Genomic DNA, 15,589 nt, shown 5'->3' with positions numbered 1-15,589 from the left:
CATGGAGGACAGCTCAGCCTGAGTCCATGTTGTGCTGGAGGCTGGGGCTGTGCCAAAGAGCAGCAGCTGTACCCGTGCTGGACAGCCACTCTGTGGAACTGGATGGCTTCTTGTCCTTCTGCCTTTCCTGCTGCAGCCATCCCCAGGGGACACGTGGTCCCTTTGCACACATGCTGAGGGCAGTGCTCACTGCTCCCTGTATGGAAATGCTCACACTCACCCGTTTACAGGAGAGCCTAACACTGACACCTGGATCTGGTGATCCCTGACCAAAGCCCTGGGACTGCTTGCAATACCTGGTCCCTCCCTGGCCTGGCAGCCCAGCCCTGTACGAGGCAGAGGGATGGCTGCCAGGGTTGGCAAGCAGAAGGGAAAGCCACGGCGGCTGTGGCCAAAGCTCACCTGGAGGGGCGCTGAGCTCCTTGCGGCCAGCTCCTGAAGGGAGAAGAACATCCTGAGCTCATCTGGTACCACCCCCCATGTCACCTGCCCAGCAGGGTTGCGGGTCCCTCACGTGCCCCGTCAAACATTAACAGCCCCTCGGCGAGGCGAGCGGCACAGCCAGCGGCGAGCGGCAGCACCCGGCCACCATGGCATTCAGCACCCGCCTCGCCTCCTCCCTCCGGTCTGCCCTGGCAGCTCTGCGCTGGGCAGCCCCCAGGCAGTGCCGGGGGCTCAGCACCCCGCAGGGATCAGAGCCCTCATTCAATCTTGGGGGCATCTTCCCACCGCTCGCCACCCCTTTCTCGCCCACGCAGGAGGTGGACTACGCCCAGCTGGAGGGGAACCTGCGCCGCTATGCCACCATCCCTTTCCGAGGTAAGCGCTGCCCCCTGTCCTTCTCCTGCAGGCTCCCGCCAGATCCCTGCCTGCCACAGAGGCTGTGCAGGCAGCCTGCCAGCTTCCCAAGGGTGCTCAGCCTCTAGCTGGACTTTGCTCCGTGGCTGGCAACTCCTCGGGTCACCCACCTGGGGCCCTTTGCATGGCGTGTGCCCAGGCACACGAGTGTGTCCTTGCACACCCCCACCACACACCAGCACGGGCTTGCACACACACTGTACACAGGTGCAGGCCTGCACACATGCTCCACGCATAGCTGCAGGCTTCCTATGAAGCTCACTCCCATGCACACTCTGAAAAATTCATGGGATATGTATCTGTTGATTGCCAAGGATGGATAGATGATAGGAGAGGAGATGCAGCCTCACAAGGATGATCCCCACAGCGTCCTCTCTTCTGACCAGGAGGCTAGGACTGCAAGGACATAGGCAGGAGAGGGCACACTGTGGGCTGTGGAGCTCTGTGTGAGTGCCAGTGGCAAAGAAGGGAGTGAGTGTAATGTGGATCCTTGATGGTCTTGGCACCCTTCTCCTGTGCCTGAGCCCTGCCCTCCCCACATTTGTGTTCCAGGGCTGGTGGCACTGGGCTCCAACGGGGAGTATCCATATCTGGCATCCCATGAGAGGGTGGAAGTGGTGAGCTGCGTGCGCCGGGCTCTGCCCAGGGACCGCTTGCTGCTGGCTGGCTCGGGCTGTGAATGTGAGTGCCTGTGTGGGCAGCGTGGGGGGCAGTGCAGGGCCATGTGTCCCCGCTGGAGCACCCCTCACCCCTTTGCCTCCTCCCCAGCCACCCAGGCCACCATCAAGCTGACAGTCAGCATGGCAGAGGCAGGGGCTGACGTGGCACTGGTTGTGACACCCTGCTATTACCGGGGCGCCATGACCACTGCTGCCCTGATCCATCACTACACAGAGGTGAGCCATGTCCAGCGCCTGCCAGCAACCCCAGCTGGGCCAGCAGGTCACACACGCCCAATGTGTCCCCAGCCCACCCCAGCTACTGAAATCTGCCTGGCTGCCTGCAGGTTGGTGATGCATCCCCCATCCCTGTGGTGCTGTATAGTGTCCCTGCCAACACCGGCCTGGACCTGCCCATGGAGGCTGTCATCACCCTGGCTCAGCACCCGAACATCATTGGGATCAAGGACAGCGGTGGGGACGTGAGTGGGGCAGGACTTTCCCAGGGCTGCTTACCACCAAACGTGGACCTAAGCTGGGAATGGGGAACTGGTTCTTGCAGCCCTTCCCTGGACCCCAGGGCTGCCAGCAGGCACCCTGCAGCAAGGGGGACTGGGTGATGCCTGCCCCAGGGCAAAACATGTCTCTTCTCAGATCACCCGCATGGGGCTGATGGTCCACAAGACAAGGCAGGAGGATTTCCAGGTGTTGGCAGGATCAGCTGGCTTCCTGCTGGCAAGCTACGCTGTGGGTAAGTGCAGCTGCCCATCCTTGGCTGGGGGCACTGCCTGGGGACACTGGCAGGGGGAGGCAGGCAAGAGACTGGGAGGTGCTGGCTAGGCACAGCATGCTGAGCTGGCTGTCTGGTGTCTCTAGGTGCCTCTGGGGGTGTGTGTGCCCTCGCCAATGTTTTGGGTGACCCATTGTGTCAGCTGGACCACCTGTGCCGCACGGGCCAGTGGCAGGAGGCCCGTGACCTGCAGCACCGCCTCATTGAGCCCAACACAGCGGTGAGCAGGCAGAACCCCAGGGATGATGAGGGGAGGGGTGCCAGACCATGACAGAGGCAGAGAATGGAAGTCCCTGGGGCTGCAGGGGGTGGAGGGGTGGTTCAGGCGGATAGGACAGCACAGCAGCTTGGCCAGTGAGCCAAGACAGGCTGGAGGTGAGAAGGTGGGAAGTGCCAGCCCTGTCATGTTAAGGAACAGCTTGTCTACTGGCACCAGGCAGTGGTGCATGCCCCTCCGTGAGAGCCTTGCTGGCTATTTATAGGCAGTAGCGTGTATGGGGGGAGAGCTTTCCTGGGCCCCTCATCCCACTATGGAGCGCCTGTCCCTGCTGCAGAGCCAAACATGCCACAGAGCTCCTGTGTGGAGTCCTGTGCGGCTGTGCTCTGCCCCCCCACCCCACAGTGGGCGCTTCATGGGGTGCTGCAGCCACCTCATACCCTGCCAGCCTTGCAGCCCCATGTGGGGAGAACAGGAGTGATGGCAAGCAAAGGAGTAGGGGCTGCAAAGCAGAGCCCAGAGAGCATGCTGCCCCTTGGGAATCAGAAAGTCTCCATGCCCTCCCTCCCTCCCTCCCTGCCACAGGTCACCCGCCGGTTTGGGATCCCGGGGCTAAAGAAGGCCATGGAGTGGTTTGGCTACTACGGAGGTCCCTGCCGTGCACCCCTGGCCCCTCTGAGCGCTGCCCAGGTTGAAGAGCTGAGGAGCACCTTCAGTGCCAATGGCTGGTTGTGAGGTGTTCTCCATCTGCCCCTTCCCACACTGGGAAGGTACAGGAGCCAGGGACCCTGCGAACTGGGGACATTCTGGGGACAGTGGGAGGTGGCCAGGAGAGGCCTGCCATATTACTCTTCTCTGTTGAACAGGGCTGGACTGGGCAGATTGGGTAGAGGAAGGCAACCCCAAGCCAGCCTACATCCCTGCCAGCCCCTAGGGACCTGTTGTCTTTGCCTGGGAAGGGGTGGATCCTTGTGCCATGAATAAACCAGCAGTCTCCTCTTTGTGTCTGCAGTCCTTTCTGTGCAAGGAGCCCGCGCCATCTCTGCTCCCAGCAAAAAAGACATGGCACGGGTGTTTGGCAACATGGTTTACTCAGCTGAGGCCCGTGCAGGCAGCAGCACAAGGCAGGGTCACAGCAAGGCACGGGACCCGGCATGGGCAGAGACAGACTGGCAGGGAGGCACAGCCCCTGCAGCCCTGCACTGGGCAGTGAGGGCTGCAGAGACCCCTGTGCCACAGCCAGCACCGGGGGTGAAGGTGAGCATGCACTGGGGAGGTGAAGGATGCTTGTGGGGGGCAAAATGGGGAACTCTGTGCCCCCTGCCTGCCCCTTCACCATACCTCTATCCCCGCTCTGCCCAGGCCCTCCTGCTCCAGCCCTGGCACTCCATGTGACCCTGCTCACATCCCTCATTCCAGGCTCCAGCTGATCCTTCTCCTTGCTCACCATTGCTACCATCCTCACCGGCGTGCAGCAGACATGCACCAGGCTGGGCACTCCCCAGTCATTCTTGGTGGGGATGCTGCTCCTGGTGTCCCCAAGGCAGTGGGTGGATGGGTAGATTGGCACAGGGATGAGGGGAACGCAGCCCATTGGCTGGCCCTGAGAGCAGGCTGGGTTCTTTGGGGACACAATGTCACCGTACCCTGGGCATGCAGAGGGATGGCCAGTCACCCAGAGCTGAGGGTGCAGGCCACAGCATGCCCGGGGTGCCCACCCTGCCACCAGGACCAGGGCAACAAAGTGAGCCAGGAGCTGCCCCTCTGGGGGCACATGGTTCAGTCAGCAGCTTCCAGCCAAGGCACCCTGGCAGTGGGGTCAGGGACCAGCCTCTATTCCCCTGCTCCATCCTCTGCAGCTGGCTAGCAGCTGTAGCGGTCCACAGTCTTCCTGGGGGGAAGAGGGGCTACACCTCTGTCACTGTCCTTCTGCTGCTCCAGCAGGTGCCAGGGCTACAGCCAGAAAGAGAAGGCACCACGGCTGCCCCAGGGCACTTGGGTGGAGAGCGGAGGGTCCCATCCCCTCCAGCGGCAGGGGTTTGGCAGGAGGACGCTTGGAGGGGACAAAGGGCAGGGAGGCACCCAGCAGTGCCACGTCCCTTCTCCAGGGCCAGCCAGTGCCCAAGTAGGGGGTCCCTGCTCTGGTGGGAGGGGATGCAGGCACCATCACGCTGTCAGGCTGTGGGCAGACTTGGAGGCGCCCTGGGCCCTCTGGATGATGGCCGTGCACTTCTCCCGCCGCAGCAGCTTGTTGTTCTCAAAGAAGCCCTCATTGCGGGGCACGCCGTGCGAGCCATCAGGGAAGGTCAGGAGACCTGGGGAGGGGAGGGAAGGGCTGGGAGTGAAGAGGCAGGGAGCTGCACCCACCGGGGATGGGGCCAGGGAAGGAGGGATGGAGCTGGAGGTGCTGGAAGGGGCCGTGCTGAGCAGGGGCTGTGCGACACTCACCAAAGCCGTACACGCGCCCGCCTTTGAACTCGCCCTCAAAGGTCATGTTGTCACAGCGGGTGAAGACTCCAACGCCATTGAACTTGCCCTGCACAAACTCCCCCTCGTACCTGTGTGGGAGGGTCTCCTGAGGCAGCAGCTCCCCACGGCAAGGGGGAATGCCCAGGGAGGTGTGCACAGGAGCGCCGTGCCCACCTGGAGCCGTCGGAGAAGGTGAGCACGCCGCAGCCGTGGAAGAGCCCGTTCTCAAAGTGCCCCACGTAAGCAGTGCCATCAGCAAACGTCAGCTGCCCGATGCCGTGCCTGCGACCTAGGTGAGAGCAGAAATGGGCAGCACTGGGCAGAGGTGGGACCTGCCCCAGTGTGGAGCTGAGCAGAGGTGTGGGGTTTGCTTGTCCCCCAGCACAGGTGGCACTGTTCCCTCCTGCCACATCTCACCTTCTTTCCACTCGCCACGGTACTCCTCCCCGTTGGAGTAGGTGAAGGAGCCTTTGGTGAGGGTCATGGCAACAGCCTCCGGCACGGCAGGACAAGAGCTGGCAGGGAGAGGCACAGGGAGCTGCTGGGCAGGGAGAGCAGCTCGGCTTGCCCAGAGCCCTTGCATCCTCTCAGCTCGCAGAGAGGCGCCTGTCTGCCCTGGGGACAGCTCTGCTAGAGCACAGCACAGATGAGGAGGTGAGCCCAGGAGCACAGCTGCCCTGCCCAGGCTCTGAAACCCCAGCCGCCAGGTTCGGGTTGCTGCCCGCCCCACTGCAGGGCTCAGGGAGATGTGAGCCCAGGGGGGTCACAGCCCTGTGAAATGTGAGTGAGTGTCAGGAAGAGGAGTGTGGCACGAACTGGCTGCCTCCGTCATGGCACTCCAGCAGAACCTCAGAGGTCCTGCACTGTTCAGGCTCAGGCCAGGAGCCATTCTCAGCTTTGCTGAGGCAGTCCCAGGCAGATATAAGCGTTTTGGAAAGGAGATGGATTTGCTGGGTTGTGTTCAGGGGCACTACTTCAGGAGTGGGAACAGAGAGCTTGTGGAGTTTCCAGATGCAGCATCAAGAATGGGGAGACCCAGCTCACCCCCAGGGATGAGAGAACACTCCTCCCAAGAGGGACAGCAGAGCTAGGATCCTGGGCCTTCAGGGCTTTGCTCGGCTACCCAGGCTTTGCAAACCTGCCTGCCAACAGCAAACAGCCCCTGAAGCCCTGCACACCTCACAAAGCCCTGCCATGCAGCACAGCTCTCCCAAGCACACAGGGAAGGCACCAGAATACAGACAGCCCCGCAGGTGGGCTGGGCGCTGCCTCTCCAGCATTGCCGGTGTGGCTCAGGCAGTACCAGAGGTGGAACAGGCTCTTAGCATCCAGGCGGGGTCTATCTGCTCACAGCCGGCTGCACATCACCCAAGAGGCGGCTACTAAACCACATGAACCAGCAGGACGCGGCACTCAGGAGCAAAACAGGAACTTGCCAGGGCTTTGTGTCAGAGAAATGGCCCCAGCCAAGGCGAACAGCGACTGAACAGTGCTCTCTGCTGATGGGAGGCAACGGGAGCGCACCGCCGGCTCCGACCCTGCAGCCTGCCCAGCCACGCCAGGCGCAGGAGAGGGTGCTGCCGCGGGCTGTGACACGGCCAGCACGGCCTGTGACACTTCAGCCGGAGGACAGCACCCCACGAGCACTCCAGCCTGCCCAGGCTCGCACCGCCCCGAGCCTGCACCGCGTACCGCGCCCGCCGCAGGGAGGGGCAAGGCGCCCCGCACCGCCCGAACCGCACAGCGGCCGAGGGTGCACGACCCCGCTGCACCACACACCCCCGGGCAGAGGCACGGACTGGATGCACCCACGGGGGATGCGCGCACACCCCGCCTGGGGAGGGTGTCCGGGGGCGACACCGCGCCCACGGGTGATGCACGCACACCCCGGTGTACCAATATCCCGTCGTGTCTCTGTTCCCGTGAGCGATCACCCACACCCCGGTGTGTTCGTGCACCCACACCTCGCCGTGTCCGTGCACCACGGCTGATGCACCCGCACCCCGGTGTGTTCATGCACCCACGGCTGATACACGCACGCTCCACCACCGGGACGCGCGTGGCGATGCTCACGGGCCCGGTGCGTGCCCAGGAGCGGGGCGGGCGGGGCGAGCGGCGCAGGGACCCGCGGCCCGCGCTCACCTGGCTCCGCGCTGTCCGCCTACACCGCTCCTCAGCAGGTTCCGCCGAGGGGCGGTGGCCGCCACCGCCCCTGCCAGCACCCCGCCCCGCCGGGCGGTGCCACGCCGCCAGCGTCCATCCCCACTCGCCGTTGGCTGTTTCCATGGCAACTACTAGCAACGCGACTGTTCATTGGCCAGCTGCGCAGCACGCCCTCGCCGGCCGTCATCTTTGTGTGGGGCAGGGAGCTCGCCACAGCGGGCGTGCTTGCAGAGGGGCAGGGCCCTCGCCCCGCCGCCATCTTTGCGAAGGGCAGCAATGGGCACGACCACTCCAGAGCATCCATCTTTGTATAGGGCACTGGCGCCAGCCGCCACAGCGGCGATGTACGGGGGGCGAAGACACCCTGGCCTCCCCGAACGAACGGTTCGAGGCGCGAGGGCTTCCGAGCTAGCCCCAGCGGTACCATGTGCGCAGCGGCTCCCGCGGCTCCGGCGGCAGCGGCAGGGCTGGGCGTGGCGCGACGTGAGGCGGAGCAGCCAATGGGGTGCGGCGGGGGGCGGAGCAGTCTCTGGGGCGCCGTGACGCGAACGGAACCGGAAGCGGCGGCAGCGGCACGGCACGGCGGGGCCGGGCGGGCGGCGCGATGGACGAGACGAGCCCGCTGGTGTCGCCGGAGAGGGCGCAGGGCCCCGACTACGGGCTGCCGGGGGGTGCCGTACGTACCCTCCCGCCCGCTGCGCCCCCGCCGCCCTCCCCTCCCGGCTCCCCTGGTGGCCGCGACCGCGAGCGGCAGCCGCTGCTGGAGCGCGGGGCGCGGGGCCCGACAGCGGCGCAGGCCCAGGCGCAGGCCCAGGCGGCGGCGGCCGCAGCGGCGGCGGCAGCGGCGGCCGCGCAGCGGGAGCGCAACGACTTCCCTGAGGATCCCGAGTTTGCCGACGTGGTGCGGCGGGCTGAGCTGGCCAGCGAGCGCGGCATCTTCCCCGAGCGCATCTCGCAGGGCTCCAGCGGCAGCTACTTCGTGAAGGACCCGCAGGGGGTGAGCTGGGCCTAGCCCCGCGTGGCCGATCCCGGGGTGGTGCCGCCCCCGTAGCTCTGGAGGCCTGTGTGGGCTGAGCGGCACTGGCCGGGAGCGGGACACTGGCGGGAGTGACCGGCCGCGGAGGGCTGGTAGGAGCGACCGGAGCGGGTCTGAGCCTCCCCGGGGAGAAGTACAGTGCGACCAGCACCGGCACTGCGGGGCAGCAGTGTCCAAGTGCTGATTCAACCTCTTCTGCAGCTTTGTGCCCAAAAAGGAAGGGTCACCCCCTCCCACAGGCCTGTGCATCAGCATCTGGACACAGTGACTCCAGCCCCAGGGCTGTGACTCTGTGGGCTGAGCTGGTTTTGGCCTGTTTTCTTGAACTGAGTGAGATGTCTTCTCTGTGGCTGTGTGGTTGGTATAGTGGAGACAAAGCCCTTGCCATGTAGCTGGTCGCCTATAGGCCTGGTGGGCTGTGTGGCAGCCGTCTTTGTGCCACTGACCGGATGAGTGTGCAGCACAGGCTGGCTTGTCTTGTGACCTGCTGCTCCCTGCCCAAGTACTTGAGCTCTTGCTGTTTCCTGTGACTCCCTTTCCACGTTTGTGCTGGGATGCTTCCAGGGTATCAGGAGTGATCTCTGTGGTCTCTGATGTGTCCTAGTTTTCCCTTCTGGGTGAAAGCTGGCTCCTGGAAGCTGTTGCAGGCAGTTCCCAGCTCAGCTGATGGCATGTGGGGAAATACTCGTTTGTGCCATAGCCCAGCTCCCTCCTATTGCTCAATATAAGACCTGGAGTGGGGAGCCAGATGAGCTACTTGGGGATTGCATGCTGGAGGCTGCCTGGCTGTAGGAGACCCAAACTCAAGGATGGCTGCATGAGTGTGAGAAGTCAGTCTGTGTTCTGCTGGTGTTGTCAGCTGGCAGGTCCCCCAGATTATCCTGCTGCCAGCAAATGTGGTGTGTGACTGGTTGCTGTGATTGCTGCCCAGGGTTACCAAAAACATCCTACTGCTGGCACAGGACAGAGTGCAGCATGTAGATATTGTGAGCAGCAGGGGGAAGATATTGGGGGGGAAAACTTGCATCTTTAATTATTTTCCTTGAGGCTACTGAGGCTTGAGCTGTTCCAGGGCTGTGCTGCCCAGCCCCAGTGGTTATGATCACCCCACTGCCAGCTGCTCCCGTGTGCTGGGCAGGCTCTCTCTGCCTTGCTGCTGGCACCAGGCAGACCTGTTTTCCCTGTTAGTGCTGCTCTCGGCACGGCTCTGTCTGGAACGGGATGCTGTGCTGCCAGGCTTCTGGTGTCTGCTTCCATGCTGTCCCTGCCTGACTGGGCCTTGTTCTGCTAGACTGGTTCCATGGAGCACAGGGCTTCATGCTGCCAGAGCTCCTGACAGGCCTCTTTATGGGCTTATATCCAAGCATGGATGTATTGGATATATTGACAGTCACATGACAGCCGTGTGTGGCTGGTGCGGGGGACTGTCTTCCTGCCTGCCTAGGGAAAGTGGCTCCACCATGTGATCTGGACATGGCTCAAGTCTTCCCTCAAACCCTTCCTTTCTGTCTTCCTGGTGGACAAAGCCTTGGTTCTGCTTGCTCTGGCCTGGCTTTTGGCCCCTGACAGACTTAAGATTGCACTGAGGTTCCCTGCTGAAGCATGGGGACTCATGTTCTACTTCCACATTCTGGCAGGAGCTCAGTTTGGGGAAGTGATGCCCACTCAGGCCAGGGCTAGGAGTAGCCATGGGGAGAAGGCCTGGTTGCATGTGATGCTGAGTCACTCCAGAGCAGGGACTGCAATCCCCCCAGGGATACCTGACTTGTGGGGACAGGTGGCCTTGCTCCTGTTGCAGCCCTTCTCTCATCTGTGTGCCGTGCTGGCTCAGTGGTGGTGCAGTGCCCTGCACGAGGCTTCTGTGCCCTCAGCAGCAGGGGGATACCGCTGTTGGGCTGGCATGTGTGTGAGGCTGGATTGAGGGGCTGGGAGTGCTGCTGGTACCAGCTGGTGGCCAGTTTGGACCTGCCTGTGCCCTCTCGTCCACAATGTATCCAGAGAGTCAGCCCTTCTGCTGGACTCCCCAGCACAGAGCCCTGGCTCCTCAGGGGTCCTGCAGGTGCTTGGCTGTTTTGGTCCTTTTCCTCTGGTCAGTTTGCAATCAGTCGATTCAATGGATTTTTGAGCCAGGGCAGGGATTGCTATCCTTGTTCCTTTCCTTTGTGAACATAATGACCAACGATGAGCAGTAGCTCTCCCCCGCCATCCAAAGGTCACTGGAATGAGACTGATGTGTTTACTAGGAGACTGCATCATCATTGGTGTTTTTTGGGACTCCTGTTGGGTATAAAGGTCCCTGGGCAGCACTCTGCTCTTGTGGGATGGGATATTGGCTGGAGAGGGCTTCTTCCCAGCTCTGCCTACCTCTCAGGAGCTGTGGAGTTTTGCCTGGTCCCAGGAGGCTGGTTATTAACCTGATGAGGGGCAGTTCTGGACCTGTTCCTTAGTATCCCTGCTGTGGGCTGAGGAAAGTGTCCCAGCTCTGCCAGCTTCCTGGACTCAGCCCTCTTCTCTCCCACTTACAGAAAATCATTGGAGTCTTCAAGCCCAAGAATGAGGAGCCCTATGGGCAGCTGAACCCCAAGTGGACCAAGTGGCTACAGAAGTTGTGCTGCCCATGCTGCTTTGGGAGAGACTGCCTTGTCCTGAACCAGGGCTACCTGTCAGAGGCAGGTGCCAGCCTGGTAGACCAGAAACTGGAACTCAACATTGTTCCCCGCACAAAGGTGAGGGGACAGCTGCTGGGGGCTTCTTCTGGGGAGGCTTCTGTGTGCTTCCACACAATTCTGCTTGCATCACCTTATCTTGTGTCACTGCTGACCTAGGAGATTGAGTGATCTAGAGTAGGACTGTTCCTGCTCAGACCGTGGGGATCCTTGTGCTGGGCAGAGCTCTGGGAAATGCTGTGTCTTTTTGGGCAGTCCTGTGATTTGTCAGAGCCCCTGCTGATTGTGCTCATGTCCCTCCAGGTGGTGTATCTGGCCAGTGAGACCTTTAACTACAGTGCCATTGACAGGGTGAAGTCCCGAGGAAAGAGGCTGGCCTTGGAGAAGGTGCCGAAAGTTGGCCAGCGCTTCAACCGCATTGGTCTGCCACCCAAGGTAGGGCTGCCAGTCTCCATGCCTGCCTGTTAGCACCTCCCCAGCTTCTGTGGTCTTCTGTAATGCAGCCTGTCCTTGCTTCAGGTGGGCTCCTTCCAGCTCTTTGTGGAAGGCTACAAGGATGCAGACTACTGGCTGAGGCGGTTTGAAGCCGAGCCGCTCCCGGAGAACACTAATCGGCAGCTGCTGCTGCAGTTTGAGCGACTGGTGGTGCTGGATTACATCATCAGGAACACAGGTAGGGCTAGCTGCCTGCCATTGGATGCTGCTGCTCCTTCATGTCCTACCATGCTGGAGAAGGGGGAAGGAGATAGGGTCTCTATGGCTTTTCCGTGCACCTGAAACTCCTCTCCCTTCGGTTGCTGGCAGGTGACATCTGCCTCTAGGCAGAGTGCAGCTGCTGGGCTGCTCACCACCTGAGGTTCTGGCTGCTGGCCAGTTTACTAGCAGATCTGTATCTACCATGGTGCTTAGGTGAAAGTTTGCCAACTGTGAGGATCCAGGGACATCCAGAAATCCAGCACCTAACTGTGTCCCTGTATATCCCATTTCACACCGTGTTCCAGAGTTTCTGCTAGGCTGGAAGGGATTGAGGTTGCACTCTGGGGCTTGCAGGCTGACCTCTCTCTTGGGAGCTGGCAATATTTGGACCTCTAGGACTGTCTGTGAGGGGCTTGATGTGGCTTCCCATGCCTGCAGCAAGTTTAAGGGCTCTGGGAGTTTGTGCCTAAAATGTGTCTGTCTCACTTCTGGGTCAGTGGAGGAATAGTCTTCTGCCCAGCCTGGTGCAGGGAGGCCCTTGTGCTGACACAGCTGGTTTTATCTCCCTGCAGATCGGGGCAATGACAACTGGCTCATCAAGTATGACTGTCCCCTGGACAGCGCGGGCGTGCGGGTGAGTGGCTGCTCCTGGGCAGGGGCAACACAGGGATTCTGCTTCTGGAAGCTGCCAGCTTGGCAGGCAGGACAGGAATTTCCCATCTGGTTTGGGTTTCCAAGTGTGTTGAGGCCCGATCTTGTCTCCTGGGCCTTTTGTTACCATTTGCATTGGTGACTTGTGGCCTAGTGGGACTTTGTGAGGATGCAGCTGAACTCTGTGGGGGAAACTAGTGTTGCTGGACCTTGGAGTGAGGCCTGGGGGAGGGAACAGCCTTGTCCCCCTTCCCACCCAAAGCAGCCTATGTTTCCCTGTGGTTAAGGTGCCATGCTACAGGCAAGAAGCTGCTGTGCCTCTGTGGTAGCCAGAGCAGAGATCCTGACAGTGGGGCTGCAGGGAGTAGGGGGAGTACTGTTCCTGCTGGGAGGACCTCCTTGTGACATGCTTCACTTCCTTGCAGGACAGCGACTGGGTGGTGGTGAAGGAGCCTATCATCAAGCTGGCTGCTATAGACAATGGTTTGGCCTTTCCCTTGAAACACCCGGACTCCTGGAGAGCATGTGAGTCCCTCAGGCTATGCCAAGGCACCATGGTAAACCACACAACTCCATGCTTGGGCATTCTTTTCAAGGATTGTAGAGGAGAGGGCTTGGGGTGTGCCTTTGCAACTTCTGGGTTCATGGGCATCTCCTCAGCAGAGACTGTAGAAGGCAGATGCTGGAGCCTGTGTCCCAGATTCAGGGAGTCTGGCACCCAGGGGCACGAGGCACCATGCGTTGCATTCCCCAGTTCTAATGTCTCCTGCTTTCTTCCACAGATCCGTTCTACTGGGCATGGCTGCCCCAGGCCAAAATCCCCTTTTCACAGGAGATCAAGGACCTGATTCTTCCCAAGATCTCAGACCCCAACTTTGTCAAGGACCTGGAGGAAGATCTGTATGAGCTCTTCAAGGTGAGCTGGAGGAGTGGGTGAAGAGGATGTGGGAGGAGGAAAAGCAGGACTGGTATTGGAGAACTCCCTCTCAAGGTTGCAGGGACAGAGAGGTGGTCAAGCTCCTGACAGTGTTTCTGGGCTGAGACACAGCAGGGTTGTCCTTCTGCCAGAAGCTGAAGATTGTGTGGGAGAAGCAGGAAACCCATAGGACAGGGCAGGGGGCATGACTTACTCGGGGAATAGGCATCTTGTTGACTGCATGAAGCAGTGGGTGGACCTCATTGTGTTCTTTGCTCTCTCTCTTGCAGAAAGACCCTGGCTTTGACAGGGGACAGTTTCACAAGCAGATTGCTGTCATGAGAGGCCAGGTAAGCTGTGCATAGGGAAGACAGATGGGTGAGGTAGGAAGCCCTGTCCTGCCTTTGTGGCAGGAAGTGTGCTGGAGTGGATGCCTTCTGTTGCTCTGGCAGGGCAGCTCAGGCATTGCTCTGTTATGCCATACAGATCCTGAACCTGACTCAGGCATTGAAAGATGGGAAGAGTCCACTGCACCTGGTTCAGATGCCACCCGTGATTGTGGAAACAGCGCGCTCCCACCAGCGCTCCGCCAGTGAGTCCTACACGCAGAGCTTCCAGAGCCGGAAGCCTTTCTTCTCATGGTGGTAGCTGTGGGAGCCGTGGGCAGGGCTTGGCCACCTCGGACTAGCACTGCGAGAGGAGCTGGGCCACTGCTGGCTCCTGTGGCTGGGACTCGACCTTCAGGGTAGAGCGAGCAGATGCGACTGGAGGAACCTGCAGCTGAACTGGAGGAGCCAGGCAGAATGGGCATGGTCTCTCTCCAGCTCTACTGGAGCTTGGTGCCCTGCCTGGGGCAGGGGCCAGGGGGAGGTGTGGGAATCTACCAGTAACTGTGGTATGGCTGGGACCCTGCTCCTGCCTCTGTTCCTTGGCCTGCATGCGGTTCTGAGCACCCCTGCTTGGGGCTGGGATGAACGGGCTACCTGAGCCAGGATCCGTCCAGCCCTCTACACCGGCCACTGGCCCTTTTTTTCCCCACCATGCCAGCTGCCAGGCTGGGAAGGCCTTTAGCAGGTGATACCCCCTCCATTTCCCTGAGGGTGTGCTGTACTCCTCCACTGTCCCTCCAGTGCCCCAACCCCGTGCACGCTGCTTTCCTCAGGGGGAGTTCCTGCTGCCCACTGGTGTAGCGGGGACCACAATGAACGGCTGTTCTCTGGCTAGAGGCTCGAGGAGGGGACATAAGAGGGACAACACATGGGACTGGCTTGGATGCAGTTAGACACTAAGGCAAAAAAGGTGCTGGCTTGTCCCTGTGAAGAGCAGGTGGCTTTGCAGAGCTCTCTCATGGGAGCTCTCCCCTTTTGCCCCAGTCCATTTTTCCTGCCTGGTCTCCATAGCTGCTCTCGCTTGACTTTCTTTCCTCTCCCAGCAAGCTCCCTGGCTGCTGTGCAGCCAGCATGGTGCCAGCCTTGTCTGTGCCTAGGGGACCCTCTGAGGGGCAGGGGTTGCCAGGGAAGGGCTGGAGGGGCTCTTCTGCCACATGGGTGGGAGCACTGGGGGACCAGCATGGACTCCTGGCTGCCCTGGAGCTGACAATCTCGCAGGCCTGCTGTGGGTGGGAAGGCAGGGAGCCCCTTTCTTACCAGCAGCTGCTGAGCTTGTGTTGTATAAAACAGCACCAGGGCTGCTACCTGCACCTGCTTGCCTTGAGCTGTGACTTCTCAGGCTGCTGGGGAAAGTCAGTGTTGGATATTGCTGTTCTGTTAGCCCATCTTTGGGGAGTGAGAGGGATGAAGGCAGGTGAACCTGGGAAGGCAGAGCAGCTGCCTTGTCTCCTGCAATAGGGAGGGGACTTAGCACTGGCTGTGTAAGCACAGAGGGGGCAGCAATGGAGATCCCAACTCCCCTGCCGGGCCCAGCTGCATTTGACTGACCCAAAATGTATTGTTCTAATGCACTGTAGAAATGTATGTAATGTATTTAAACCATGCAACGGTCTGAATAACAGAGCTGCCATTCAGCTGGCTACATCTGTGCCTCTGCAGCACCCTAGAGCAGGTCAGGGCTCCTCGGCCCATGGCTGGTATCCCTGTGTACCTGCACAGGAATGCACTGGCCGCCTGCAGCTGTTGGAGCTGCTGCAGGACAGAGTTCCTTTCCTGTCTGCTCATGCTGGACATTAAGGGCAACCAGCTGCCCAGGCTGTCTCTTGGCATCCTGTGTCTGCAGATCCTGCTCCAGTCTCTCCTGAGCCCGGAGGCTCTTGGAGAAGGAGCTCTGGAGGCTGGAGATAAGGCTGCCCCGCTGCTGCTTCTCCTTCTCGAAGTGGCCACATTCAGACTGCAAGGCTGCTTCCTGTAGCTGCTTCTCCTTCAGCCACAGGACCATGGCCTGGAGTTTTGTTCTGGCAGTGAGGCTGAATACCTCCTGCTTCAGCTCCTCCAGCTTCAGAATAGCCCCCATGA

The 15,589-nt window shown here is 60.8% G+C and overlaps 3 protein-coding genes across 3 annotated transcripts; 2 read left to right on the top strand and 1 right to left on the bottom strand.

Annotated features, from left to right (window-relative positions):
* Positions 1–590: 590 nt before the first annotated feature.
* HOGA1 (4-hydroxy-2-oxoglutarate aldolase 1) lies at positions 591–3,259 on the top strand (the record flags this gene model as incomplete). Its single annotated transcript, XM_084210586.1, has 7 exons — positions 591–819; positions 1,411–1,539; positions 1,627–1,754; positions 1,865–1,999; positions 2,172–2,268; positions 2,394–2,527; positions 3,110–3,259. 7 exons carry the CDS (start codon positions 591–593, stop codon positions 3,257–3,259), a joined length of 1,002 nt encoding a protein of 333 aa, XP_084066712.1.
* A 348-nt stretch (positions 3,260–3,607) lies between these two features.
* Positions 3,608–7,194, bottom strand: MORN4 (MORN repeat containing 4). Its single transcript, XM_084210141.1, has 5 exons — positions 7,136–7,194; positions 5,411–5,508; positions 5,168–5,282; positions 4,973–5,082; positions 3,608–4,839 (listed from the first exon to the last, which is right to left on the bottom strand). The coding sequence occupies exons 2-5, from the start codon at positions 5,475–5,477 to the stop codon at positions 4,691–4,693; spliced, it is 441 nt and encodes a 146-aa protein (XP_084066267.1). The 5' UTR covers positions 5,478–5,508; positions 7,136–7,194; the 3' UTR covers positions 3,608–4,690.
* Positions 7,195–7,726: 532 nt separating this feature from the next.
* On the top strand, positions 7,727–15,150 carry PI4K2A (phosphatidylinositol 4-kinase type 2 alpha). Its single transcript, XM_084210564.1, has 9 exons — positions 7,727–8,153; positions 10,718–10,918; positions 11,162–11,293; positions 11,378–11,531; positions 12,127–12,188; positions 12,631–12,730; positions 12,988–13,121; positions 13,412–13,471; positions 13,608–15,150. Exons 1-9 carry the CDS (start codon positions 7,761–7,763, stop codon positions 13,767–13,769), a joined length of 1,398 nt encoding a protein of 465 aa, XP_084066690.1. The 5' UTR covers positions 7,727–7,760; the 3' UTR covers positions 13,770–15,150.
* The last annotated feature ends 439 nt before the right edge of the window (positions 15,151–15,589 follow it).

This window comes from Fringilla coelebs (assembly GCF_963513975.1).
Source record: "Fringilla coelebs genome assembly, chromosome: 8".
NCBI classification, from domain to species: domain Eukaryota; kingdom Metazoa; phylum Chordata; class Aves; order Passeriformes; family Fringillidae; genus Fringilla; species Fringilla coelebs.
Note: the sequence above shows the minus strand (reverse complement) of the source record. Positions and strands in the feature narration are given on the sequence as shown.

Coding starts and splice junctions, on each gene's coding strand:
- MORN4 (XM_084210141.1), bottom strand. CDS start 5,477: ATGACCCTCACCAAAGGCTCCTTCACCTACTCCAACGGGGAGGAGTAC. Junction 5,283..5,410: donor CCGTGGCGAGTGGAAAGAAG/GTGAGATGTGGC, acceptor GCTCTCACCTAG/GTCGCAGGCACGGCATCGGG. Junction 4,840..4,972: donor CGGGCGCGTGTACGGCTTTG/GTGAGTGTCGCA, acceptor TCCCCTCCCCAG/GTCTCCTGACCTTCCCTGAT.
- PI4K2A (XM_084210564.1), top strand. CDS start 7,761: ATGGACGAGACGAGCCCGCTGGTGTCGCCGGAGAGGGCGCAGGGCCCC. Junction 12,189..12,630: donor TGGACAGCGCGGGCGTGCGG/GTGAGTGGCTGC, acceptor ACTTCCTTGCAG/GACAGCGACTGGGTGGTGGT. Junction 13,122..13,411: donor ATCTGTATGAGCTCTTCAAG/GTGAGCTGGAGG, acceptor TCTCTCTTGCAG/AAAGACCCTGGCTTTGACAG.